At 43.0% G+C, this 25980-nt stretch overlaps 1 protein-coding gene across 1 annotated transcript in view; it reads left to right on the top strand.

The window, feature by feature from the left end:
- LOC142968292 (ryanodine receptor 3) overlaps window positions 1-25980 on the top strand; it is a 93012-nt gene that overhangs the window by 19485 nt on the left and 47547 nt on the right. The window contains exons 3-27 of the mRNA XM_076108106.1: window positions 1781-1885; window positions 2586-2606; window positions 6070-6084; window positions 6598-6672; window positions 6847-6925; window positions 7437-7549; window positions 8708-8807; window positions 9400-9493; window positions 10357-10431; window positions 11074-11230; window positions 11941-12105; window positions 12517-12638; window positions 13528-13708; window positions 14708-14843; window positions 15966-16061; window positions 16373-16491; window positions 17976-18109; window positions 19510-19751; window positions 20143-20335; window positions 21876-22092; window positions 22179-22283; window positions 22545-22547; window positions 24077-24180; window positions 24927-25010; window positions 25304-25463. Coding sequence (XP_075964221.1) covers window positions 1781-1885; window positions 2586-2606; window positions 6070-6084; window positions 6598-6672; window positions 6847-6925; window positions 7437-7549; window positions 8708-8807; window positions 9400-9493; window positions 10357-10431; window positions 11074-11230; window positions 11941-12105; window positions 12517-12638; window positions 13528-13708; window positions 14708-14843; window positions 15966-16061; window positions 16373-16491; window positions 17976-18109; window positions 19510-19751; window positions 20143-20335; window positions 21876-22092; window positions 22179-22283; window positions 22545-22547; window positions 24077-24180; window positions 24927-25010; window positions 25304-25463 — 2895 coding nt within the window. The remainder of the gene's footprint in view (window positions 1-1780; window positions 1886-2585; window positions 2607-6069; window positions 6085-6597; window positions 6673-6846; window positions 6926-7436; window positions 7550-8707; window positions 8808-9399; window positions 9494-10356; window positions 10432-11073; window positions 11231-11940; window positions 12106-12516; window positions 12639-13527; window positions 13709-14707; window positions 14844-15965; window positions 16062-16372; window positions 16492-17975; window positions 18110-19509; window positions 19752-20142; window positions 20336-21875; window positions 22093-22178; window positions 22284-22544; window positions 22548-24076; window positions 24181-24926; window positions 25011-25303; window positions 25464-25980) is intronic.

The raw sequence follows: 25980 nt of genomic DNA, 5'->3' as shown, positions 1-25980 counted from the left end.
TCAGGGCAATCAGCTTTAACCCTTTTTGACCCTCTTTGTGGAGACAAATAAAGAGGTCTATCTATCCCTGCCCACCATCTAGCTATGCTCTTTTTGGTCTGCCTTGTTAGAGGACAGGGCCGGACACTCATCATTCCCACCAGCTCTTCTAGACCTTCATTAAACTGCCTCGCTCTCTCCAGGCAGTCTCCTCCCCACCAACTGTTACAGTCCTGTGCCTGGGGAGAGCAAAGGTCAGCTGTTAGTCATCCAGAGAGATGAGGGCGGGGTCAGATTGCTTCTCACCAGACCCTTTATTACGATTCCTCTACAGTGACTCTGCTAAAGGGGAGGCTAGTCAGTGTAGAGCGCGCTGAAAATGTGTTGTATACAGATTGTACGGGGAGGATGTGTACATTTAGGTGTGAAAAGTTTGACATTTTGGGAAATGCACTTATTACTTAACTCTGTCCATTAGATATGAAGCTGAATATGAAGGATCCAGTTAGCTTAGCATAAATGGTAGAAACGGAAAGAAACTAAACAATATCTGCCTCAAAGTATCTCTAAAGCTCACAAATGAACAAGTTATATCTTGTTTTGTCCGACTTACAAAAAGAGAAATATAGATAATTCCATCTCTCAGAATAATACCAATCACTCGAGTTGATTTCTAAATGAACTGTGGAGTGGATGAGTAGTCTGCGGTCGGCCAATGAGACAGTCTGGAAGCTTTATTCTTGGATTCCAACACACTGGCATGTGTCGCCATAAATCAAGTCTTCCACAGTCACTTTTCACAGTCCTGCCTGGAGCATCTATACTTCAACTAGACATAGATTGTAATGATCAGATGGCTATGGCTGTGCACAGCAGTGGTCATTTTAGTCTTTTCCTGACTTCTATTGTTACTTCACCCTGAAACTGGGTTGTGTGAAGTTAGCAAATGAGGTTAGATTTACCTGAACCAGTTTGGGAGGAGTTGAGATACTCCATAAGGAGGCCAGGGCGGGTGTTGAGGTTGATGTCCTTTATCTTGTAGCCACTCCCCAAAATATCTTCATCCCTGCTTCCGTCATTCTGTCAGTGAATCGTCCCTCTTGTTCCAGTTTGGCATCTTCTTTGTTTGTCTTATGCTTATCTGACCGCAGACTGATCTGAGACCACTTCGTCTGTTTTTAAAGTACCTTTTAATGAATATCACCCACTTGATTAAGACTAACTTGGTTCAAGTGCGGTAAAAGTGCAGCAGTCAGCACGGGTTGAGTGGGCATCTAATCGGAATAACCCTGTGGATTCAAGAAGCACTGGCTGTATGTGGATGTTTTGCTTATGCAGCAAAAAGGTTCTTTACATACTAAATCGAAATCAGTATTGATGGGAGGCAAGACAGGTGGCTCTGGTTATCATTTCATTAATGCTGCTTTGGTTATTGTGGGAGCATGTTGGGCCAATACAAGTGAGTTTTATTCTGAGGCAACTGCTGTCATAATTCTATTCTTAACTTTTTGGGCTCATACTTGTTGAGGACATGCTGTACAGTACATAATGTAGCCTACTGTAGATGCCAGGTCTAACTTCCATTCGCCAGGTTGAAACTAACAAGGACTACTTTTAACGACATCTGTCAGCGCCTCTCCACAAGACTCCCACCAAGGCAGAATTGTGTCAAATGTCAAAAGTAACAAAATTCCTTTTGTGAGTCCTACTTTTTGGGGGACCGAGTGCCATAAAGTAAATTAAATTAGCCCTAAAAATGATGTTCATTTTTGACCCGAGACCCACTTGCCTGTTGTTGCAGTATGTTCCTCCAGACCTGTGCATCTGTACCTTTGTGCTGGAACAGTCTCTGTCAGTACGGGCCCTCCAGGAGATGCTGGCTAAGAGCGGACAGAACAGTGAAGGGGTGAGTGATGGTCAACACGCACGCATGCTAACACACACACACACACACACACACACACACACACACACACGGATAGGTAACACTCTGACAATCCATACTTCCAACTCTTCATAAGCCATCTCTGAGTCACGTACTGTATGTCCCGCCCTGTTTGGACGTTAAAAAGAAGAGGTTGTAAAACAGTTTATTGCAATGAATGCAGTCAGCTAAGTTAAATACTCTTACCTTGTTCAGTCACTATAAAGAGATTAATGGGCAAAATAGGCCCATTACAGTGGCCTTGGGACCCCTACTGCGTAGAGGTCTGTGGCCCCTATGAATATTAATGAGGATGAAGGAGATGCCCTGGCAATACTGCAGCTTGTCACAGTGTTTTGTGCACTTTTAGCCCTGATTACCACCAAAGCTTGAAGGGAAGCAGCATCATTAAGCACATATATATATTTTTTTTCCTTGATAAAAGAAACATTCTACAAGTAAAGAGAGCAGCCGACTGTAGATTTGGCTTTTTTTTTTCAATCAATACTATGTGAATTTGTAATCCACACTCATTCATTACTGTAATCTCTGCACCTGATGTTGTTCCAGTTGTCTTCTTCTAAGTGTGTTTGCTTCTCTTTCTCATTGCTGTGACCGATGTGTAATTCTTCCCTCTTTGTCTTCTATTTTCTGTGTATAATCTCCATCTTCTGCATGGTAGACGCGCGGCCCCGACCGATGGGTATGTTCGCCACTCATACCATTCCCATGTCATCCCCAATGCATGACGCAGTAGATTCGCCACATTACACAACTGTCTACTATAACACGTAGAAATCGTGGGTTATGCTCACACCAGGAGCCCATGCTTTGAAATAACAGATGATCGTATGGATTTTTTTTTGTGTACACTGGGTAAGAAGAATGTGTCTGAGCTCCTGCCGAGCTGACAGAGACAAATAGAGGTTTGTATAGACTTCCAAATAAGGTTCCCCGCAAACATAAGCTCTCACACATCTTACTTTTAACTGCTGGAGAACTGCAGCGTCACCGATGCTGGATTAGCGTCAGATTAACATTAGTCATGCCCTCAGGGGAATTCAGATGGATGTTCATTGCAGCGTCATTTGTTTTATGCAAACTCCACCATGTAGGATAAGTTAAAATTTGTCACAGTATCTTATTTGAATCACTCACTCTTGGATGTATGCTATGAGATGCTATGAGAGGATGCAAACAGCTGAGACCAAGATTTCTGCAACAAGACAGAAAATGATCATGAGTGACTTAGTCAAAAATACACTCCCTGCTGACTTAGAGTCGGCGTTAGCCACTTCACCCTTTAATGCCCCATGGCTAATGATGGTAAGAATGTCCATACATCTTCAGTTGTTGAGCCTCATATTCATTGACTGGACTTCTGAGATGAATGGATTCTTCAGGGCTCGAGCTTTGTGGCCACAGTGGACTATCTGTGCAGCAGAATAACACAAGTCAAGACCATTGGTTCCACTGCCGCTGCGGGGATTTTAAGAGCTAGCTGGCAGGGAATTACGAGTCGCAGCAGAGAAAAAGGGTGCTCAATATATTAAACACTACCTTTTTTAAGACCTATTTAACTGTGAGTCCAGCCTCATTCCTCATGCATCAGTACCGTTTTAAGGCTTTAACATAATACTTAAAGTCCAACTGAAGTCAAACAGCATCATCTGCTACAGGATACATATCTGCTCTGTAAATCACATGTCCTGTGTTTTCAATTGAGAAAACAAAATCAGAAAGCAAAAGGGAGAAATTGATCTTATATCTTTTTTGGTATAATGATTTGTCCACTATCTTTGCAGTCATTTTTAGAATTTCGTTAATCCTCCGTCTACGTAGATGGAGAACTTGTTTCGATAGATCCAGTCTTACTCACAGGATGTAAGCAAGACTAAAAGGCCGCTGGGCACGTATTTTACGTGGCATTCTCCTCCCTTTATGTTATCTGCGCTATTTATTTTGCAGGGGAACCGATGCTGCATCCTGTACTTAGTGCCACCCAAAAACCATCGCGATTGGTTTAATGAAATACAAACAATACCAGAATGATAATGGGTGCAGCCACACCTTTACCTTAGCGATGACACAGCACCGTTGAGATAGGTTTGGCTATGCGAGACCACCATAAAGTCAATTAAATCACTTTGTTTTGAACCGTATTTACATAAAAATCATAGACAGATAGTCCCACTGTTTGAACAAACAGCCACATTAGCTTTCATGTTAAAGTCTCCTTCTTATCTAACTTACAAACATTAAACGCTATGTAAACGTACCTTTTAAATGTCACTTTGATCCATTTCGATGCTGGTGTGGTCCTCGCTCTTCAATACCACTGCCCATAACTTGTTAGTTACAGCGCATGTTTTTTTACTTTGCGTCTTGTTCCCCCGCTGGAGCTCAGCCTGCCAGCTGCTGTCAATCAAACACAGACACGCCCCTATAGCAAATGAGAGGACAACAAGCCCCAAAAACCCTTTTTCTTCCTTTTGATAATGAAGAAGTATTATCAATAAATGAAACAAAATATTCACAACTATAAAAGATGTTCCTGACTGTAAAAAAGGGATGACTAAATATGATTTCAGTTGGACTGTAATATTGTTGCTTTTCATACTTTCTTATTAGACTACTTGGAAAATGTACTCTTCGCCAAAATCCGTTCCTTAATCTTTCCCTCCTCTTGTGCCTTGGTAGCAAATACCCCCAGAGACTTAGATAACTAGGATCGACCATTTCTATTGTGTTACTTCACTGTTTTGTCTCTACTCGCATGTATCTGTTTTCAATTTTGTCTTTCTATTCATCATTCTTCGCCTCCGCTGAAATGTCACTAAAGGAAGCGCCATTAAAGGGGAAATGGAGGTTGAATACGTCTCGGCTGAGGCTCTGAAATCAATATGTCTTTGAACAGATGGTCTTATCAATAGACGGTGGCTGGAGCAAATCGGTAGTTCAGGGTGTTTTAGCCGGAAGGTGCTGAGACTAAAGAGGACGCACAAAGACAACACACTTATAACTGGTGCAAATGCCAACCCCTCTCCAGCACAGTGCACACCAGCGACTAAACTGTGTGAATTTGTCGTCGCATATTCAAAAAGCGCTGAACTGTTTGATTTGGGGGGGGCTGGTCAAAAGGGCAAATGATGAGATCAGTCAGTCAATGAGACGGAGCTGCTCAGTCGACATCTAGCGTGCCAGTGTTTCATCTTCTCTGACATCACTGCTGCCTCTTTGTCCTCTAGCGTGGTGTGAGCTCGTGGCTGCACCCAACCCTACTTTAATGAGAGAAACCACAACTCTTGTAATATTCTTTAGGGCTCGCACCAAGAGGCTGCGTCCTGCTAGATGTCACGTCTTTAAATCGATATGAGGATGCCACTTGTGGTCAACAGCTGGACAGGAGAAACAGAACTTGTTGCTTCTCTTATATCTCTTTGATCCAATAAGCTGAGGATAATACAGTTCTACTCTTTTCAGTTGCCTACTGATGTGAGCCACAATTTCCCTCAGTTTCCCTGTGCTCTCTATCTGTATAATGCAGTCCCCAGCCGCAGGATAAGGAAGTGAGTGGAAGGCTTGGGTTTATTGGTTGTGGTGATTGCAGCTGGATGTGCCTCGCCGCATTAAGCTCAGTACCTCAGCCAGCATATAGCAGTAGCCAGAAGCACAGAAAAAGCCAGTGCTGCAGTCTGCACGACACAACTGCATCAAATCACAGGCCATTGTCCCAGCAGCCAATCGAGGGGGGTATAGGGAGAGAAAATGAAACGGAAGGAGAGAGAGGCTGTGCATGCTAGTGTTTTCACAAAACACTGCTGTGATGCATGATTCTCTCAGATAGTTATAAGTCTCTAGTTTTGAAAAAAATCTACTTAGCTTTGGTAGTTTAATGTGACATAAACTTGGCTGTTTGGCATTGTTTCAGGATTATTCCTGGATCCTGTACCAATGGCATTACTTTGTAAAATGCCAAAGAATGGAAGTTGACTTGTTTTCCTTCATCCTTCTCTAAAAATGTATTTATTGACAGTCATGTGTGCCCACTGGACTTTAATTATTTGTACCAAAGACTAAAATAAGGCAGAGGCAGGCAGAAAGGTTCAGGAGAACAACAGTTCTTTCTGAATAATGACACTCTTTCTCACCTTAATGCATCCTAGAGGCTCATAAGGAAGGTGAGTAACATGGGAGTTGCTTGCCGAAGAAAAACTCTTCTTTATCCCCTTTGCATCTCTACCAGTAGAGATACCGTTTGTTCCCCTCCTGCATCTAAACACAACCCTATAAGCGACGGAGTCATTCCCCACTAATGTTGACATTGCATCGGAGACTCACAGTAGTTGTGCATCCTTCCCACATTCCTGTAGTCGGAGTGCTGGAAAGATGACCCCGTATCCCGTTCGCTCACGGATATACTGTAGGAGCCAGAAACTCCGTCTCCTGTGGCAAGTCAGATTGCATGTCTTCATTGGCGAGATGGGGTGGCAAAACCCTCCCCAGGAGAAATGTGCTCCCCCAGCTTGAGGTCATCATCGCTGGGGAGAAGGTCCTCGCTGAGGTCAACATTCAGTGCCAGAGGTCGGGTGTTGATTGAAACAGTTGGAGGGCGACCACTGGGGCTGCTCCGTCAGGAGCCTGAGCTGACATGTAACGACGTATTTGTGTGCATGTGTGAATGATCTCTTTAGGCAGCGCAGAGTGGCGGTCACAAGACTCTTCTGTACGGACACGCCATCCTGCTTCGACACTCCTTCAGCTCTATGGTAAGAGATCGCACGCAATCAATGTCACCATCATGGAAAAAAGAAACATTCAAACCAGATTTATTACAATAGCAAGATTTCAATGCCATTAGCAATTTAAGTATATCACATGAACAGCAGCATGAGGTCTTCTGCAGAGGGTTGTGTGTGACAGCTCTGTCTTGTGTACCACAGTACCTGGCCTGTTTGAAGACATCAAGGTCACAGACAGACAAGCTGTCCTTTGATGTCGGTCTGCAGGAGGATTCAACAGGTAAAAGAAAAGCTCTGTGCAGTTTTGCTTTCATCCACCTCTTTTTCCCTCTTTCATTCTCGCTGGCTCTGCCTCTCTTTGTCTGTCCCTGTCTTTGTTCCTGTGTCCCTCTCTTTGAATCTGTCTCTCTCTCTCTCTCTCTCTCTGTGTGTCTGCAGGCCCTCCTCTCTTTATCTCTGTCTCTGCACCTTCATCGTTCATAAGCTTGTGTTTTCCCAGTGAATATTCCCTGTGGAGCACTGTAGACATACAGCGTGGTTCTTTAGTCAGTGATGATTACATCTCTGCTGCACACTTTTTATTTATCTCATACCATGCAGCAGATGAGCAGTCACCTCGATATGATTGTTGCCATGCTGCATCCACATGCGTCCCAAGTTCTGATTTCTGTCTGCTCTTGCCTCATTTCATTTTTAGTAATACCAGATGACATTCTATATGGGGTTGTTTAAATTGGAGAGTGGAGACGGCATATATATGGGTGTGTGTGTGTGTGTGTGTTTCATCGTAGGTGAGGCTTGTTGGTGGACAATCCACCCTGCCTCCAAACAGCGATCTGAAGGAGAGAAAGTGCGGATTGGTGATGACCTCATCCTCGTCAGCGTGTCCTCAGAGCGATACCTTGTAAGTTTGTTTTTTGCAGTTTGATCCTTGAAGCTGTAGCTACTGTGTGTGTGTGTGTGTGTGTGTGTGTGTGTGTGCGCCTAATATAGGAGAACATTAACTCTTCTTCCCCTGATGTGACAAAATTTCAGATTATCCCAATCCTGTTACCATATACCACACTCTCCTCATGACCTCTCTCCTGCAGGAGGATTTAACGTTAAAAGCAACAACTTTCTCCTTCTAAATGACTGCAAGGCTGCTAACAATAACATTTAGCATAATTTGATCTGAACTGGAAATGTTTGGTTTGGTGGATTATGATTTCTGCTGCCAGTGCCATTTCAAATGAGCCTCGCTTGTTTTCATCCTCGTCACATATTGACATCCCACTGCTATCAATAATTGATCCTATTACACTACTGAACTGACCTTTTCAGCAATAGGCTTCTTTTTCTACCATTACTTGTTCCTGCCCTCCATGCTGAGCTTCATATTACCGCAAAACGTGGTCTCTGTAATCCACAAAATTGGTGACAGCAGCCAGGCTGTGTTTACCCCCCCAACGCATGGCGGCAGGGGCACGGCCCGATGACCACTATCGCCTTATGTCAATCTGGTGGTCTGTCCCTGCTGTCACCCACACAGTGGCATGGGGACAGCACCTAAGGGCTGCAAAGGGACTCTGGAGAGGGAGGATGATCAGGACACAGCTGCGTGCACACACACACACACACACACACACACACACACACACACACAGCACGACAGCCCCCCAGATGACATGAACAATCAAGGCATCTGTCTGTCATGTTCATGGTTCCCTCATCACTCAATGATAAACCAGGCTTTTCTTGTGGATGATTACAGAGAGTTTCATACTTAAGCTGAACTCTGCCTGAAAAGACAACATCACATTTGATGTTGAATGAATAGTTTAATTTATATATCAGAAATCCAGTGTTGATCTTCCCATAGAACCCACATTTGTTTGCTATTGGCTTATCCTCTAAAGTTTTATTTCATTTAAATGTTTTTATTATAATCTTATTCTGACAGTTTCAATGTATTAAATCATTTTATTCTGTGGACCAGATAAGTAGCACCATGCAGGTTAAACAATACAAATGTCCTGTCACTGTTGTTGAAGCATGAAATCTGTCCTTCTGTTTCCTGCAGCACTTATCCATCTCCAGTGGCAACATCCAGGTGGATGCTTCCTTCATGCAAACCCTGTGGAACGTCCATCCCATCTGCTCCGGTAGCAACATAGAAGAAGGTAGAAACTATACACACAACATCATCCTCCACCACACACACACACACACACACACACACACACACACACACACACACACACACACACACAGACACACACACATGTATGGTTAAACATAAGAAAGAAGGAAAGAAGACATGCATACATACATAAAAAGGAGTGGATGTAGGCTGTCGGATAAATGTCAATTAGTAAATATATCTCAAGATGGGGATAGTGCAATTTTTCACTAATTGGTCAAGGATAGACCCCCAAACATTCATAAGACTTTTCTGTGTTTCAGAATTTAATGAATATTAAAAATAATCTTGTTTAACTGTTTTTGTGGTATTTCATTTGTGGAAAACTCCTTGTCATGTCGGAATAGCCAATGTTTGCCCTAATCGGATCGGATCGTTATTGAGAACCTAAATAAACTGCCCCCTAAATTTGTACAACATTTTTTATGATTTAGATAGTTTGTCTTTCCAAATTACATCTATGAGATGACTAGCATTCACAGTGGTAGCAAAAACAGCAACAAAACAGAAAAACAAAATATCTAGAGTGTCCATATCTAAATCTCTCTCTCCTGTACTTCCTCTTCCAATAGGCTACCTGTTGGGTGGTCATGTGATGCGGCTGTTCCATGGACATGACGAGGTAGTGGCCATCCCAGGATCAGACCAGAGTGAAGAGCAGCAGAGGTGCGAAACACTGCTAACGCTGAACTAGATTACACTGCAGCATTAAGGGTCACCCTTTAGTGATGGCAAAGCAGTTATGTAGCACACAAGTAGCTAACTGACCTGCGATTCACCTATGGTCCCTCAGCTGCCACCTCGCTTCATAAAAATGCTTCTGACCAGCTTACACTCGGCTCTCCGGGGAGCCAAAATGGCTGCTGTGCTATTTTTATCTACGGTATAGCTGCTTGTTGCCAACACAGATGAGGTAGGCCGCAGAAAAAAATGGCACACTGGGCTCAAAGTGGGTCAAGACAGCGGGCAAGGCCCATTCACATTCAGCCAGGTGCCAGGAGATGTGTGTTCCTCCTGGGCACAAACGCTCATACACACATGGTGTCTATTTTTAGAACAGAGCTCGGTGAATGCGGAGGCAGGATTAGATATGATTTTCCCGCTTTGGCTTTTCCCCTACTGTTGTCCTTGAAATTCAAAAGAAGGAGCAAGCTGTTTAGAGGTTTCACATTTTTCTGTGGCAGATTAAACCACACTCTGAACTGTCAGCGGGGGCTGATGAGCGATTCATTTTATCTTTGGACCCAGTCGGCCATATCACTGATAGACAGTGAAGCTGTGGGTTATCAGGGCACACCTGTCTCTGTTTGAAGGATGTGATTCTGTAGTCGGCAGAGTAAATGCAGTGTGTATGTGTGCACATAAATACATCTTCCTGATGAATATCAGCGCGACAAATGACGGTAAAGAGATGGTGTTCTTCTAAGCCAGGATGAATGACCTTGACAGTATCAGTGGTGGCTAGACATTTAAAGCGTCAAGACACAGACAAGACAGACAACCCACTCATGCTTCTCTGGCATCCCCAGGATAGTCAACTATGAGACGGGTAAAGCCGGCGCCAAGGCCAGGTCCTTGTGGAGGCTGGAGCCGCTCCGAATCAGGTGGGTTGTGTTTTACGTGATCTGTTATTTATTTCTTTCCTTCCTGTTTCTCACTACCTATTTTATTCTTTTTTTGTTTTCCATCATTCTCATAGTTCTACATTCCACCTGTGTCTTTGTATCTGCCGTTTCCTCTTTCTATTTTTTCTTTCTACATCCATTTGTCCTTTCCTCCTTCTCCCTACCTAGGATTTACTGCTGCACTCTGGCCTCTCTCTCTTTTTATTCCTCTGTCTCCCTCCCTCATTTTTCTTTCCTTCTCTTGCTCTCTCGTTCTCTGTCAACTCTTTGATCCTGGCTACGTCACATCCTCACAGGGATGCAGCCTTTCCTTTTTCCATCTCAAATCCTGTGTCAAATATGATATTTGTCACATCGACCTTGTTTTTGACCCTGGTTTGTTTTAAATTCCCTGACGAGAAACAAAGTGCGTAATCAGAGAAATGTGTTCAGCTGCTATTATTTTAATAATTATATCTAATTGTTCCACCGCATGGCACGCTAGATAATTAACAGCTGGCGGCAATGTTTAGATCAACTAATTGGCAGATATTAGGCTTCCAGGGCTTATGAAATGCACCTTTTTCTCCTTGTATCTTTGCATGTGTGCTTCATTTTAATGTGTGGGTGTGACAATGACAGCTGGAGTGGGAGCCACATCCGCTGGGGCCAGCCCTACAGACTGCGGCACCTGACCACCGGTCACTACTTGGCCCTGACTGAGGATAGGGGGTTGGTGCTGCAGGATCGGGAGAGGTCCGACACCATAGCCACCGCCTTCTGCTTCAGAGCCTCTAAGGTTAGGACACGCGTACGCACACAGATACAAGGGCACAGCATGTATTCCCTTGACTCCCCGCTGTTCCTCAAGGTGACTTGTGTCACATGGGATCAACCACTTCCTCATTAAACATCACTGGAAAGAAGTTACAAAAGATCCCCTCTAAACCTTTACAAATGAACCGCCCACTCCCCTTGGACGGGAAAATCACCAGTTTTTCCAAGGACAATGAAAATGATTGGACCAGTGAAATCTACACCGTAGAGGTTAATTTAACTGAACTTGCCGAATCTGACTGAACAGTCCATTTAGCTTCACACTGTAATGGAGTTTTTAGATATGGCCAGCGATTAGGAGCCAATTAGTGACCCTTCCAATGTGGATTTAAAGCATTTATTATCATGTATCACTGACGCCTCATGTCGATTATGGGTTGCATTCATATCTGATCCTAGCAAAACCATTAAAATCATCTTACTGTGATGGATTGAGCCATAAACAGCAGATTCAGCTGACATTTGGTCGGTGGTTGATAAAGCTCCAGATCCTCATTTAAGTGATCTTGTCATCTAAAGACATTTGTGTATGTGGTTTGTATGTTTCTAATTTAAATTCCCCAGACTCGATCTGCATGCATCGTGTCTGAATGTGCACATGTTTTGTATTGTGCCAGCGCGCTCATGAGTTCCACACTGATCGTTTTGTTCATTTTCTCCTCCCCTGCGCAGGAGAAGCTGGAGCAGAGCCCCAAGCGGGACATCGAGGGCATGGGGGTGGCGGAGATTAAATACGGGGACTCGCTTTGCTTCATCATGCACGTGGCGACGGGACTCTGGCTCTCCTACCAGGCACCTGATGTCAAATCTGCCCGTCTGGGTCCCCTCAAGAGACGAGTGAGCGGAGACAAACACAAGCACACGCCGTTCTGCCTTCAGATGCAAAGCGGATACAAAAACAAAGCGAAATAATAAATAAATGAGATTCTTTGGAGCGGATTATTATGAGTTGATTGAGTTAAGATTATTGTTCATATTAGTTCATACCCTTGCCTCAACTAAATTGTCCCTTAGCTATTGTTGCAGAAGTGATAGAGGTGTGCGTGACAATGTGTCCTCCATGTAAACACAGCCAGAACGCCTGTATCGTCAGCACCTGTGTTCCAGACATAGTGGCTCAGTGCTGGCTGACGATGGCTGGACACTTTCTCGCCATTAAATTCATTTTTTGGTCCTTTCCCCCTCTTTCCCTATATCGTCTCATGACAATGGCTCACAGTCTTTCTCTTCCTGTCATGCCCTCTCAAGGCGTGCCTACATTCTGAAGGTCACATGGATGACGGTTTGACCCTGCAGCGCTGTCAACACGAGGAGTCCCGCGCCGCACGGATCATCCGCAACACCACGTTACTCTTTAACCGATTCATCAGGTATGAATGCATTGACGCTGCTGTTCCTCACAAATGCAAGCAGTGACGTGATCACACAAATTGCCCAATTAAAACAAGTTACAGTCCACATTTGTCTTGAGCCACTGTTATGGTAGTCTGCAAAATGTCCTGATAATGGTAGAGCAGGATTAATAGAGCTGATAGAACAAAGAGTTCCCAGCTGCACCACATCACCAAAGTACAGACGAAATCTAAAGACCAGACATATCAAAGCCCCACAGACTCCCAAACAGTCGACACAGAAGGGATGTAATGTCCCTCCAGATTGTAAACGCATTCTATTGGAGAGTTGAGCTCTGGGCCTGTGAATTTTGACTGAGTGGGGTGCTAAAGCCCCAGACAGCTCACTCAGTGGTGCAGTCATGCGTTTCCAATGGCAAACATTGCAGCGGCGTTGCGGCTATGCACTGCCAGCTCTGAAAAAGGGAGCCGTGGAGCACGTAAGTGGATGCTTCCACTGCCCTTATTTGTTATCAAACTGTCCCCTGGGTCGGGCTCATGGGGCACTCATAGCGGGAACATGTGAGAGTCTGTCAGCCTCCCCCGCGGCTGTGACACATGCATCTCCACACACCCCTCCCGCGCGTACGACAGGAGCTATTTTTAGCAGGCCAGCGGAAATCAGCGTTTCAGCATGGATGAACCTGTGGGCTAAACATTTTGTTAGTCATCAGCCTCTTCACAAGTCTGCTCAGCCTCCCAATTAGAGTGTCTTTACCAGGAAGTTATTGCGTTTCTGAGGAATGAGAGTGCATTAAAAAACTATACATGATCACAAATGTAAGTGGGGACTGCTGTCATGTCTGAATGACGGGTTATTTGTGATATGGTGATATTTCTGTTTCCCCCCCATCTCTCTCCCTCCCAGAGACCTTGATTGTCTGGGTGTTAAGAATTGGGCACTGGTCGTGCTGCCTGTTGAAGAGGTGCTCCAAACCCTCAATGACCTCATCACCTATTTCCAGCTCCCTGACGCTGAGTTGGAGCATGAAGAGAGGCAGATCAAGCTGCGCTCGCTCAAGAACCGGCAGAACCTATTCAAACAGGAAGTGAGTTTCACCATAAAGGACACCAACACTTCATGAAATATCCATTAATAACACAGTGGGCGGTTCCGCAGTGCAGCAAAATATTAAAAGCCCCCCCTGGAGTAAAGAGTTTGACTTGTGACCAAACACATGAGTGTGCAGAGAGCAGCAGCAAATTATCAAAAGACAAACTATGTGAAAGGCTAAAGCAATTGATTCTTTGTTGTGTGTTTCAATGCCATCTTGTTTTTGGAGGCATTGCATTTGAAGGGTGTCAGCAGTTTTTGGTGTTATAAGTGTTCTGGCAGCAGAGCACTGAAGCTTTCATCTAAGCCTGTAGGATCTAAATTGCTTTCATCAATTACGAAATGTCAGCTGCCATACTGAGGGTGTCTATGACGTCAACTATCCAAACTCCCCTTAAACTTCACACGCTACAACAATGTGTCACCATATCCTCAAGCCAACGAGCATGAATGTGAATGAGTTAACAGAAATATACTGTATGTGCATTTCTGGTGGTTTCAATATTGGCAAATTATGCATATTTCAGCAATTCCTCTTCCTTCTTATTTACTTGTCTTTCTATGATAATAAACCAAAACTGCATATCTCTGTCCCTGGACTAATATATTACGTTTAGAAGGTCAATTTGTCACTGTAGACAGCTGACTCATGATTTTTCCTGGCATTATAAATCATCTGCAATTGCCATTTTGTCTTTTTACTGCACACTTTTAGCATATCTGATCACTATGGATATTTCTCTGTGGTATAAATCACCATGACACAGCCAACTAAATGGGACAGGAGAGAGCCACAGAGCTGTATTCGGGATGGTCGGCTAATTGAATGCTGCAGTAAAAGAGCTCACCAAATTAACTTGTCATACTAATGAGCTTGCTTTTGATACAATTTATATTTTAATGGGAATGTTGTAAAATGTGTGTATTTCATATTTTTCGTTATTTTCAGGTGGTTATGCTCTGTTCATTCGTTGGATCACTGTGCATTTCTTAGGGCATGCTGACTCTGGTGTCCAACTGTATCGATCGCCTCAACGTATACAACAGTGCCGCCCACTTCGGGGAGTGTGCGGGGTCAGAGGCCGGAGCAGCTTGGAAAGACATTCTCAACCTGCTGTACGAGCTGCTGGGTAAGAAGCCGGTCCGCCACAACGTCACACACACGTACGTACAAACGCACACCGATCCCCTACTGTAATCAATCACAGAGGCGAGAGTCGTCGTTTGAAGATAAAGTAGCTGCAATGGTGATGAAGAAGTGTGCTGACCTGGCATTTAACCAGCCATTTATAGACACCTCGCAGTGGAAGATCGAATTCTGAGGTTGCTAGAATTCAGCTGAATATTTACACACAGACATGCAACGCACATGCACTTACACTCATCTCTAACACTCACGCATATACACAGATGTTTGTGGGGAAAAGACTGCATCCAAAAGAGATTTCCAGTTTATGTGATGTGCTTCCAGAGCAGAATCATTATAACACACACATACCCACCCACACACACGCACCCCTATCGGCCAGATCTTTTTTTTTTTGTTCAGTCATTGAATGCCAATTCTCATCACTTTGCTGCTTTCTGTTTTGTTTATTTGTTCTTGCTGCGCTCTTTGTGTTCCTATAGCACAATGTCATCAGCCGTGCCTTTTGAAAAATCACTTTGACCTCTTGCACCAGTTGTGGCATGAAAGATGCATTTGCGAGCAGGCATGATTTTCCTTCCATGTAACGGTTTGGATATGTCACATTCCTATGAAGGGATTGTTTATCCCCTCTGCCCTCTCAGTGTGTTCTTCACACTCTCATTTACACAGATCTCCCCTCCTGGCTGATATTAGTGTTCCAGCCACGTCTCTCTCTTTCCCCGTTCCCTCCTTCACACACCTGCTCCGGCGCAGCACTAAGTGGATTTGGGACGCCTCCCTCCTTTCTTCTCTGTCTGTCTGCGTTGGATGACCCTGTCTTTTTTGTTGTTGTTGATAGGACATAATGTGGGTGTGCTTGTCAGCTTGTGTTTATGTCTTTTCTCTCCTTGTGTCATTCCCTCCCTCTATCTTAGGCATCTTCCAGATTAATGTATAAAGGTGTCAAACCTTTCATGGCTTTCAGCGTGGATTTAAGGTTTCCACCTTTGGGTATCATTGTTTTTGCTGTTGCACTGACGGAGATCCATCAAATCCCTTTGAACAAAAACGCAGTTTCTTCCTTTAATATTTGACTCATGCTTACATTCCTTGTAACCTACAGCTGCGTTAATTAGAGGGAACAGAAACAACTGCACCCAGTTCTCCAACAACTTGGACTGGCTGGTTAGCAAGCTGGAGAGACTGGAGTCTTCTTCAGGTATGCTCGTTGTCTTCCTCACCCATACTGAGCCTCCAGTGAAACAGCTTGCATTTCCTCTGTCAGACAGACGTCACAAAGCTATCCAATTCCTTTAATGGCAATGCAGCGCTACTCGACGGGGACATACGTCTTAAAAATTGTTAAAAGATGACACTGCATGCTTAGAAAAGATACAGGTACAAGCAGCACTGTGTGAACCGTGTTTCCTGTTAATCGATTGCAGACTGGATAGCTCTCTGACGAGTGTCCTCTGGTGTGTCTCTCTCTTCAGCGGCTGTTAACTAATTGATGAATTTGTGGCTGTGCAGGCATTCTGGAGGTTCTGCACTGCATTCTAATTGAGAGCCCCGAGGCCCTCAACATCATCCAGCGAGGACACATCAAGTCCATCATATCATTACTTTACAAGCACGGACGCAACCACAAGGTGAGCGGCTAGTAGAGCTTCAAGTGTTCATCTGAGGCACTATCTTTGCTGTGATACGAGACAATGACACATCTGGGCTCCATTATTGTGTAGTGTGTGGTTTGAGGTACAAGAAGAATGTTCAATGAACTCAAGTGGAAAATAAAGGTCTTGGCGAAAATAAACTTAAATTGGAATAAGGTAATAAAACAATGAGATATATTCTTTAAGGAATAGTTTGACTAAGGTAAAAACGTTGCTGGAGCCCACAGCCAATTAGCTTAGCATAACGACTGGGAAGATGGGTAATTTGCTATTTTAGCTCTGAGCAAGGGTTACAAAATCTGTCTACTTGCACTTACAGTACATCTTGGCCAAGAGCAGTAGCTTCCCGGATTCTCTGCTGGTTGCTTGGCAACTGCTGCTGACCAAGATATCGTCCGGCATATACCTCCTCATTAAACGGCAAATTGTTGTTTATACACATTGTTTGTTGTACAGATTAAACAAATGAGATACAATGTGTTCATTTGTGAGTTTAAGAGGTGCTGCTGGGGTGATTTTGTTGCCTAATTTGGAGAGAAGCCAGGCTTGCTGTCCCCCCCCCCCCCCCCCCCCCCGTTTCTGTAAAGCTAAGAAGCTAAGCTAACTGGATGCTGACATCAGCTTAATTTTTAGGTAAAGGCGTGAGAGTTATATTGATCTTCTCATCTAAATCTCGGCAAGACAGCAAATTAGTGTATTTTCTAAAATGTCAAACTTTTTTTTCTGTGAGATATACTGAAATATCTTCAGTAACTTCGGATGTCGTCAGAAACCTTTAGTCAAGCGAGAGAGCACACAACAACAACCTTAAGTGCCTATTTATCGCGCATCCGCCCCATCCAGTTTTTTCCTCATTAGGCACACTACAATGCTTCACTGGATGCACATTCATTCCCATAACAGTTCCCTTTGGGCCTCTTTGTCACCTCTTCTTGTCTTTAGCTATTAATTCATTGTGCTTTCCATACACCAGTATTCAAGCTTCCATCGTTGACGGAAGGCTCAAGGAGGTTTGGTTGTAGTGTGTGCCCATCATGATTCAATCAGGTTAACAGTGAAATGAGATCGGGAGCAGGCAGTCAGCTGGCCAGGGTCATAAATCAGCCGGAATGTATAATTTAGCTCTGGAAGCAGGAGAAAGGGGCCAATGATGAAGCGTAGGTGCTCTGGCCTGTCGCCCTTGGCTGGACTTCACGGCCCATTTAATTCTACGGCTTTGTTAAGCTAACATCAAAGGGATATTGGACATGTTTTTGCCCCCAATAAGCATCTCTGAGTAATTATGCAGTGGTTACATGGAAAGAGTCTGTCCCTAGAGCAGCAACCTGGACAGTGATAAGTGACAAAAATAATAAGTCTTTTCTGGAGAGGTATAGATTCATGTCCAGGGTTTAATAGGGACAGTTGCTCTCAATGTTCGTACTTATTTTTCTCCCTGCCGCCTCCACTTTCTTCTTTAGATTCTGGATGTGCTCTGCTCGCTGTGTGTGTGTAACGGGGTGGCTGTGCGGACCAATCAGAACCTAATCTGTGATCACTTGCTGCCCAAGAGAGATCTGCTGCTGCAAACCCAGCTGGTCAATGATGTCCAGAGGTTAGAAAGCCGTCCACTCACCATGTCTCCGTTCAACATCATGCTTTACAAAAAAAAAAGAAAGAAAGTAATCTACATTTCAAAATTGCATTTGCAAATGCAATGGTTAGAAATAAGGAACTAAAATCTCATTTGTTACCAAGTGAATAAAGTCTGAGTCTGTGATTGGTGTACTTTCAAAATAATTACTAAATTATTAAACCATTAAAACCTAAAGAGCATCTTAGTCAATTAAGACCTCCAATCAAAACAGTTATCTATATAAACAGGAAGTCACAGTCAAGTTACTTACAAGCTGTAAGTAACTTCAAAATACTATAGTTTTAGGTAAATTGTCCAGTATATGTATTCCTATTCCTAATATATCTTTTTAAAATGTGGGTACTGGTACTGCATGACCTTGTTTTATTTGAATATGCATGGGTTTCAGAGTTAGCATTATTCATGCACTTAGATTAGATTATGATAAACTAGCTACATTTATTTGTTGGCACAACGTTTTGTATTTTAGAGCACAATGTGTTATTTATATGGATATTTCACAGTTTAAATCATTATTAAACAGAGTTTTGTGATAAAGTGACAGGTCAGATGTGTCATTACTTGTTTTACTCTTCAGTCTAAACGGGTCATTTAATAGCAAGCCAACGTTAGCTTTGTTAGATTTTTAGTGTAAATATTTAGTAAGTGATTTTTATGTAAAACTTGTTTTTTTTTGGTGCTACTCAGTTTAATTTAGTGATGAGTAAATCTCTACTTATACACACATGTTACAATTAGGGTTACGTTTGATGACACTAACAGCTGGTGGATCCGGTTCCAGAGTCCCGACCATCTTCTTGTGGATGTGTGTACATTCAGCCTTCTAGTCTATGGACCGTGTAATTGAGTGTACAGGTTACACATCTAAAACATGTTGAGCATAAACCATGTAGACTTCAAAACATGTTCTTTAAATTGGACTGTGGACCATATATGCTCAACATTGACGTGATAGATTGGGCAGCGAGGCGCCCAGAGATTGAACTTCGCCTTTAAATACCCGATGATCTCCTTCAACGTTTTGTCTTTGTACAATGAAAGGAAGCATTTTGCCTGATGTAGCATTTTTGCTCATCAGGGTGAGGTCATTTGAATTGAGATTTAATCTAACAAATCTCTGGATCATTTTCTTGACACTTGTAAAGTGATCTGCGTTGTGCTACCTTGCTTTAAGATATCAACACTTTAAAAGAACTTCCTGAACCAAATACATTAGAGGCAAATTTAATTATCTTGTCCTATGGGCAGACTTTTTTCAGAACGAAAATAAGATATTGCAAATTAATATAAGCATATCTGAGAATATGTCACTGCCTCTGAGGGATAACTAATTATTTTATGTTTAACTTCATTGCCAGCATGAGACCAAACATCTTCCTGGGGGTGAGTGAGGGCTCGGCTCAGTATAAGAAGTGGTATTACGAGCTGATGATTGACCAGGTGGACCACTTTGTGACCAGCGAGCCCTCCCACCTGAGGGTGGGCTGGGCCAACGCTAAAGGCTACGCTCCCTACCCTGGAGGAGGAGAGGGATGGGGAGGCAATGGAGTGGGAGATGACCTCTACTCGTACGGGTTTGACGGACTCCATCTCTGGTCAGGTCAGTGGGAGGAATAAGATTCAGTTTATGTGTGTAGCTCAGCTCATATCATGATAAACTATTGTATTAAAGATAAGTGGTAACACTGGGCTAGAGCCAGGTTGTGTCTAGACGGGATCAGTTCCCCTGCAGGGTGTTCTGATCTACTTGCCCAGAGTGTGTGTTACTTTGTGTACAAGTTTGTGTGTTCAATCCTGTGTGTTTGTGAAAGAGACGTGATCTGTGCCAGCATCCCTTACTGGGTCATGTTTCACATAAGTGTGTGTGTGTGTGTGTGTGTGTGTGTGTGTGTGTGTGTGTGTGTGTGTGTGTGTGTGTGTGTGTGTGTGTGTGTGTGTGTGTGTGTGTGTGTGTGTGTGTGTGTGTGTGTGTGTGTGTGTGTGTGGAACAGGTCGTATCCCGCGGGCGGTCGCGTCCATAAACCAGCACGTGTTGACCTCTGAGGATGTGGTGAGCTGTTGTCTGGACCTTGGAGCTCCGAGCATCTCTTTCAGGATTAACGGACAGCCCGTTCAGGGCATGTTTGAAAATTTCAACACAGACGGTCTCTTCTTCCCTGTGGTCAGCTTCTCTGCAGGGGTCAAGTGAGTGTTTATTTGTTTCTCCTGTGTCTTGTCTGAGATGAACAGCCTCCCTGAAGTTCCTCGATGATGAATGGGCTACACAGAGAAGCACAGGCAGATGAGACGGACGAGCCAAAAGAAAAAATATATATTATAACATTTATTATTATTATTATGATATACTTATATGTGTGTGTATGTTATATATATGTACTTCACATTCTGCTCTGTTGACATGGTGACAAAGAGTGATTGACGACACTTTAAAATGGAATTTCAAGCTCCAGCGGATTTCCCATGATTCCATGATTGACTCTTGACTTTGTAGAGCAAAGCTGCATTTTGCATTCACAGTTTTCAGTCTTTGAAGCCCAGAGACCTTTGACACCGAGAGACTGGTCTGATTTGATCTGGTCACGTAAGCTATTTGAAATCCTTATTGCGTGATAAAAATGGATTCTCAAAAAGTGATTCCAAACCTGATGGCTTGTGAGCCGTGGAAAAGAAATGTGATTCAGCAAAGTTTGTTTCATAAAAGAATTTCAGGGTGGACTCGACACTTTTCCTCAAAGCTTTAAAGCAACATGTCTTTGCCTTTCAAAGATGCTGGAATGTCCCGAGTTCATTTACTTTCTGGACTTTGTTTCAACAGTCAACAAGTTTGCGGTCATGCTAGCAGCTCTGTGCGGCTGTCTTTAGGCACAGCGGTACCTTGAGCTAAATGCAAACGTCAGCATGCTAACATGTCTACAATGGCAACGTTAACATGCTGATGTTTAGCAGATATAATGTGTCATTGTTCACCATCCTAGTTTAGCATGTTGGCATGCAAATTAGCATTAACACAAAGTAGAGTAGAGGCTGATGGGAATGTCATTAGTTTTGCAGGTATTTGGTTATAAACCAAACGGTTGGACAACTTTAAGTTGTGATTGATGACGGCACTAGAGGAATAGTCAGGGAGTCACCACAGATTACAATTCCTCCAGAGGGGACATGATGGTCTGTACCAAATGTAATGCCAATCCATCCAGCAGTTGAGACTTTTCAATTAGAGTTGATTTTCAGCATTTCATAAGGAAAGTATCACCTTATAACCACTTTTGTGTGGGTTATGAATCCTCCGAGCTTGAACTTGAAACTGACCCACTGAACGGGTTGAATATCTCCTTGATTTTAAACGTGTCAGAAGATGACAGCTGCGCATCTTCCCTCCACAATAATTGAGGGTTTTAGTCAGAATGGGCTTGGTTGCGTCACCACTACTTCAGTAGTTATTTTGGGCATCCTCAGGAGAGCCTCTTCACAGTGATGGCCTGCGTCTCAGCTAAACTTGTCCCTGTAAGAGCAGAGGCGGGAACTGATTGAAGCGGATTTAGAGGAGAAAAACTGTTACATTTAGCTGCATGGTAGGTTTCCTTTTCCCTGACTGCTTCTTTCATTAATAGCTGTCTAATTATCACTTTTGATTAGATATATAATTTATATTTTCACACACTTTTTCCCCTATTAATCAACTTGTGTGCAGAATAATAGATGTAATAACATTGTATCACGTTAGGGTGCGTTTCCTGTTGGGTGGCCGACATGGCGACTTTAAGTTCCTGCCTCCGTCAAGTTACGCTCCGTGTTATGAAGCGCTGCTACCAAAAGAGAAGATGAAGGTGGAGCCGGTGAAAGAGTACAAGAGGGATGTGGAGGGAGTCCGAGATCTGCTGGGCACCACACAGTTCATGTCGCAGGCCTCCTTCATCCCCACACCTGTTGAAACTGGCCAGGTAAACCAACAGCCAGACAAATATGTTAATAGCCTTCTCTCTGTTTAACGCTTTTACTTAGTTTAGTACTTTGCCTGTTTCCTCAGATTGTGATGCTGCCTCATTTAGAGAAGGTTCGAGACAAGCTAGCAGAGAACATCCATGAACTGTGGGGGATGAATAAAATCGAGCTGGGCTGGACGTATGGCAAGGTGAGAAATATGCAGATTACCTTACTCATATAATACTCTTACAACAAAATCATCACTCTGGATCTAAAGATAAAAAGCATAACTCATACATTTTGCCATGTTTGGGGAGAAATAAACATCCCGATTGCACATGTTCTATACAAGTTTGAGATAAGGAGCTTCTTGAAAAGCATTAAATGTTGGTAGTATTAGAATTGAATCATCAAAAGCCTGTACGTCATCTTGCTTTCTCTTTTATAATTTGCTGTTCACACCAAAAAGAGGGTAAGTGGAAAGAAAACTCTCGTTTTCCATGATCGATGCCTTTCATACCATTCAGTAGATGCTTCATTGTGTCTGTGTTTTAGTAGAAGTCATGAATAACAAAGTATTGTTTCACCTAAGGGCAGGACGGGGTGTTTTGGCAATTTCTATGCAGCAATAAACCAAGAGGAAAGCCTGTATTTTATTTGTCTGTATTTAAAGACTTAATCCGTCATCCAAATGTAATCGCAGGGGTTTTATGAGGCAGCTATAGTTTGACATTTTGGGAAAAAGGTTTGTCTGTTTTCTAGCACATCAATACTAAAGAGGTATTTTAATTAGTGATCTTTAGAGACTGTTTCTTTGGAGAGGTGCTTTCTTTTGGTTTGAGTCAGGCTAGCCGTTTTCCCCCGTTTCTAGTTTGTATGGTAAGCTAACCCTCTCCTGGTTCTCTTGACTAGAAAGTGAATAAGTGTATTTCCCAAAATATCGAATTATTCCTTCAAAGTTGATGACTCTCTTGGTTTATTGTACATTAGCTAAAGGATAACGCCAAAGTGACCTGTTTTGCCCCGAAGGGAACAGATGACAACACAAACAACAATATGGAACACAGCTCTTATGTCTATAATACAAACGTATATATCAGAATACTCCCTATATTGTTAATACGCCAGCTAATACACGGACCTTCATCCTGTGCGGCACCTCAACAGAATCTTTAGTTTAGCATGAACATTTTATTGTTAAGAAGTTTTTCTTACTTCAGGGGTCAGATGCACAAATGTGTCAAATAGTGAGATGTAGTTATGGTGCACATCGTGTTACAGTGACTGTACAGTAGTGTTGGATGTGGTTACACTGCAGCTCATTATGTGCTATGTAGTTTTCATTGTGATTCATTACAGCAGCATTCACAGTAGACGTCCTGCAGAAGTGTTCGTTATTTTTGCCCTGGTGTCGTAACAATCCGTTCTTTTTTTATTTTTATTAGTTTATTCCACAAATGTAATTATGTAAAATAAAGAACTGCCAGATAAGTGATTCCCCACAGAGTTCTTGTACTATTCACAAAAGAGCTGGCTGGTTTTCATTGGACCCACACGCACAGCTGCATAGCTGTACGCAGCCCCGCATGTTTTCTTGGTAAACATCCGCCATTGCCATGCCGCCTCCTCTGAGCAGCATTGCCAAAAGGATTATTTGGCATACGGTGCAGCCTCGAAAGAGGCATTACACCTCTCACTTGGTATTCTAGTCTTACACCTTTCCGTCTCCCCCAAGAAAACATGCTCCCTTGTTCCTCTTTCATGACATGTTCACTAGAGTAGACTTATCACTGCAACCAGTAGCACCCTGTATTTAAACCACATTCCCCCCTCCTTGTTGGTTTACAATGACACCGACTTACAAGGCTGTGCATTTCATATGCATATATTTAGTAAACTTTCCTACATAATTCACATACAAATAGAGGGACTATGGGCCAAAGTTGCAGAACACAAAGGGAAGTTGAAATATGATTTCTGTGACTGTTCTTTTTCTCGTAGATAAGGGATGATAATAAGCGGCAGCATCCGTGCCTAGTGGATTTCTCCAAGCTGCCAGAAACTGAAAAGAACTACAATCTGCAGATGTCAACAGAAACTCTGAAGTATGTTGAGCGTTATGGATTGATCTTCTCCACGGTGCTTTTGCTTTTGAAGAGATGAAGAAAGAGTGTTGGACTGAGTCAAAGAAAGTTAATTACAAACAAAGACGTGAAAGACGTGTTGGATTTTTTGTTTTAAACAGTTGTTTATGAACATTATTTTTGGAGCATCACAGAGATGACATCACCTACAGTCTAAATTATAAACAAAGTACTAAGACGACACTAAATGCACAAATGCCTTTGGTCAGATATGATCCTCACTTCGCATTTCCAGTGTCGCTCAACCAAACAAGTCTTGCTCGTCTTTTCCATTCGTCTTGGTTCTGCTCACAAAGGTCCCAGTGAGACTTATTACAAGTGCTTAACATAAATGCTCTTTAAACGATACAGGAGAAAGTGGGGGTTTGCTGTGATTAATCTGCACATCTGGGTGACACTGATGGGTTTTCTGAGGGACATCAAACTCATTTTTACTGTCACTTTGTGCTCTCACACGGTGTGAAGAAACTTTGTCAAAAGCACTTCACACCCACTGCCTTCCTCTGGGTTTTCTTTGGCCTTTTTCTCCTGACAGATTAGGACACGCGCAGTTTAACCCATCACTGCTCCATTTGAACACTCCCAGCACCTCAAACGGTGCTGTTGGATCTGCATGCACTGTCAAATCCGAAGTAATGTCAAGGTGCTGATTAAACACAATCTGCAGCTGCATGCGCTCACTCACTTGCTGCTGTATTTGCCCTCAGGACCCTGCTGGCATTGGGCTGTCGTGTAGTTCAGGTCAACCCAAATGCTGACAGCTCCCTCAAAAAGATAAAACTCCCTAAGAAGTAAGTGTGCATGCTAATATTAACTGTACAAAGTCCATCGGAACACATATTTCTTATTTAAATGTAGCTCAGACCACACTGGTTGTTAGTCTGTTGTTACTGATTGTGCCGATAGTTCTATAGAGACTTTATTTGAGAAAGGTGATTTATATTTGAACCATGAATTGACACCTTATTTTGACGGCTTTATGTCCAGCAATATCAGAAATGATATATACATGTTAACTACGTAAACTAGTGCTGGTGGATTTACCCTTTATTACTTCTATAAGTTTTTATCTTTTTTCCTTTAGCTACATGATGTCCAATGGTTATAAGCCGTCTCCTCTGGACCTGTCTGACATAAAACTGACTCCAGGTCAGGAGCTGCTGGTGGACAAACTGGCAGAGAATGCACATAATGTGTGGGCCAAGGACCGCATCAAACAGGGATGGACCTACGGCATTCAGCAGGTACTGTATGTTGGATGTATTCATGTACAATATGCTGGGACCAACACAAGATTAGATTCAATTAAATTCACACTTTTATTTTCTTATTTAGTAAAGAAAAGAGGCAGCTCTGTGTCCAGCTTTGTTACTGCATTTTTTTATGGGCTCAGTTTCTCCTTCATGGTTCATTAATTCCCCTCCCATACAGTCTCTACCGGTGCACATGTCCGACGGTTTGTTTAGGCTGACATTTCATAGCAATATTTCATTATTCTATACACAGCAAGATGTTCTGCAGTAAAGGGAAACGAGAACACACAGTAGAGAATGCACACGATCTATTCTCGTCTGTTGAACGTGCTAAACCTGAATGCTGTACACGACTGCTAGCTTTTGTTAATCTCATTTCTTTGGTCATACTGTTGGATGGTTGGTTTTGGTAAAAACAGAACAACATCTGCATTCTGTTGGCTTTTCGCTTAATTCTGAACATCTATTGAGAAATAATTTGATGCATCTTGCAGAATATTACAAAGTG

Source organism: Anarhichas minor, unplaced genomic scaffold (genome assembly GCF_050575085.1).
Source record: "Anarhichas minor isolate MPS153535 unplaced genomic scaffold, ASM5057508v1 ptg000040l, whole genome shotgun sequence".
Classification (NCBI taxonomy): Eukaryota; Metazoa; Chordata; class Actinopteri; order Perciformes; family Anarhichadidae; genus Anarhichas; species Anarhichas minor.
Note: the sequence above shows the minus strand (reverse complement) of the source record. Positions and strands in the feature narration are given on the sequence as shown.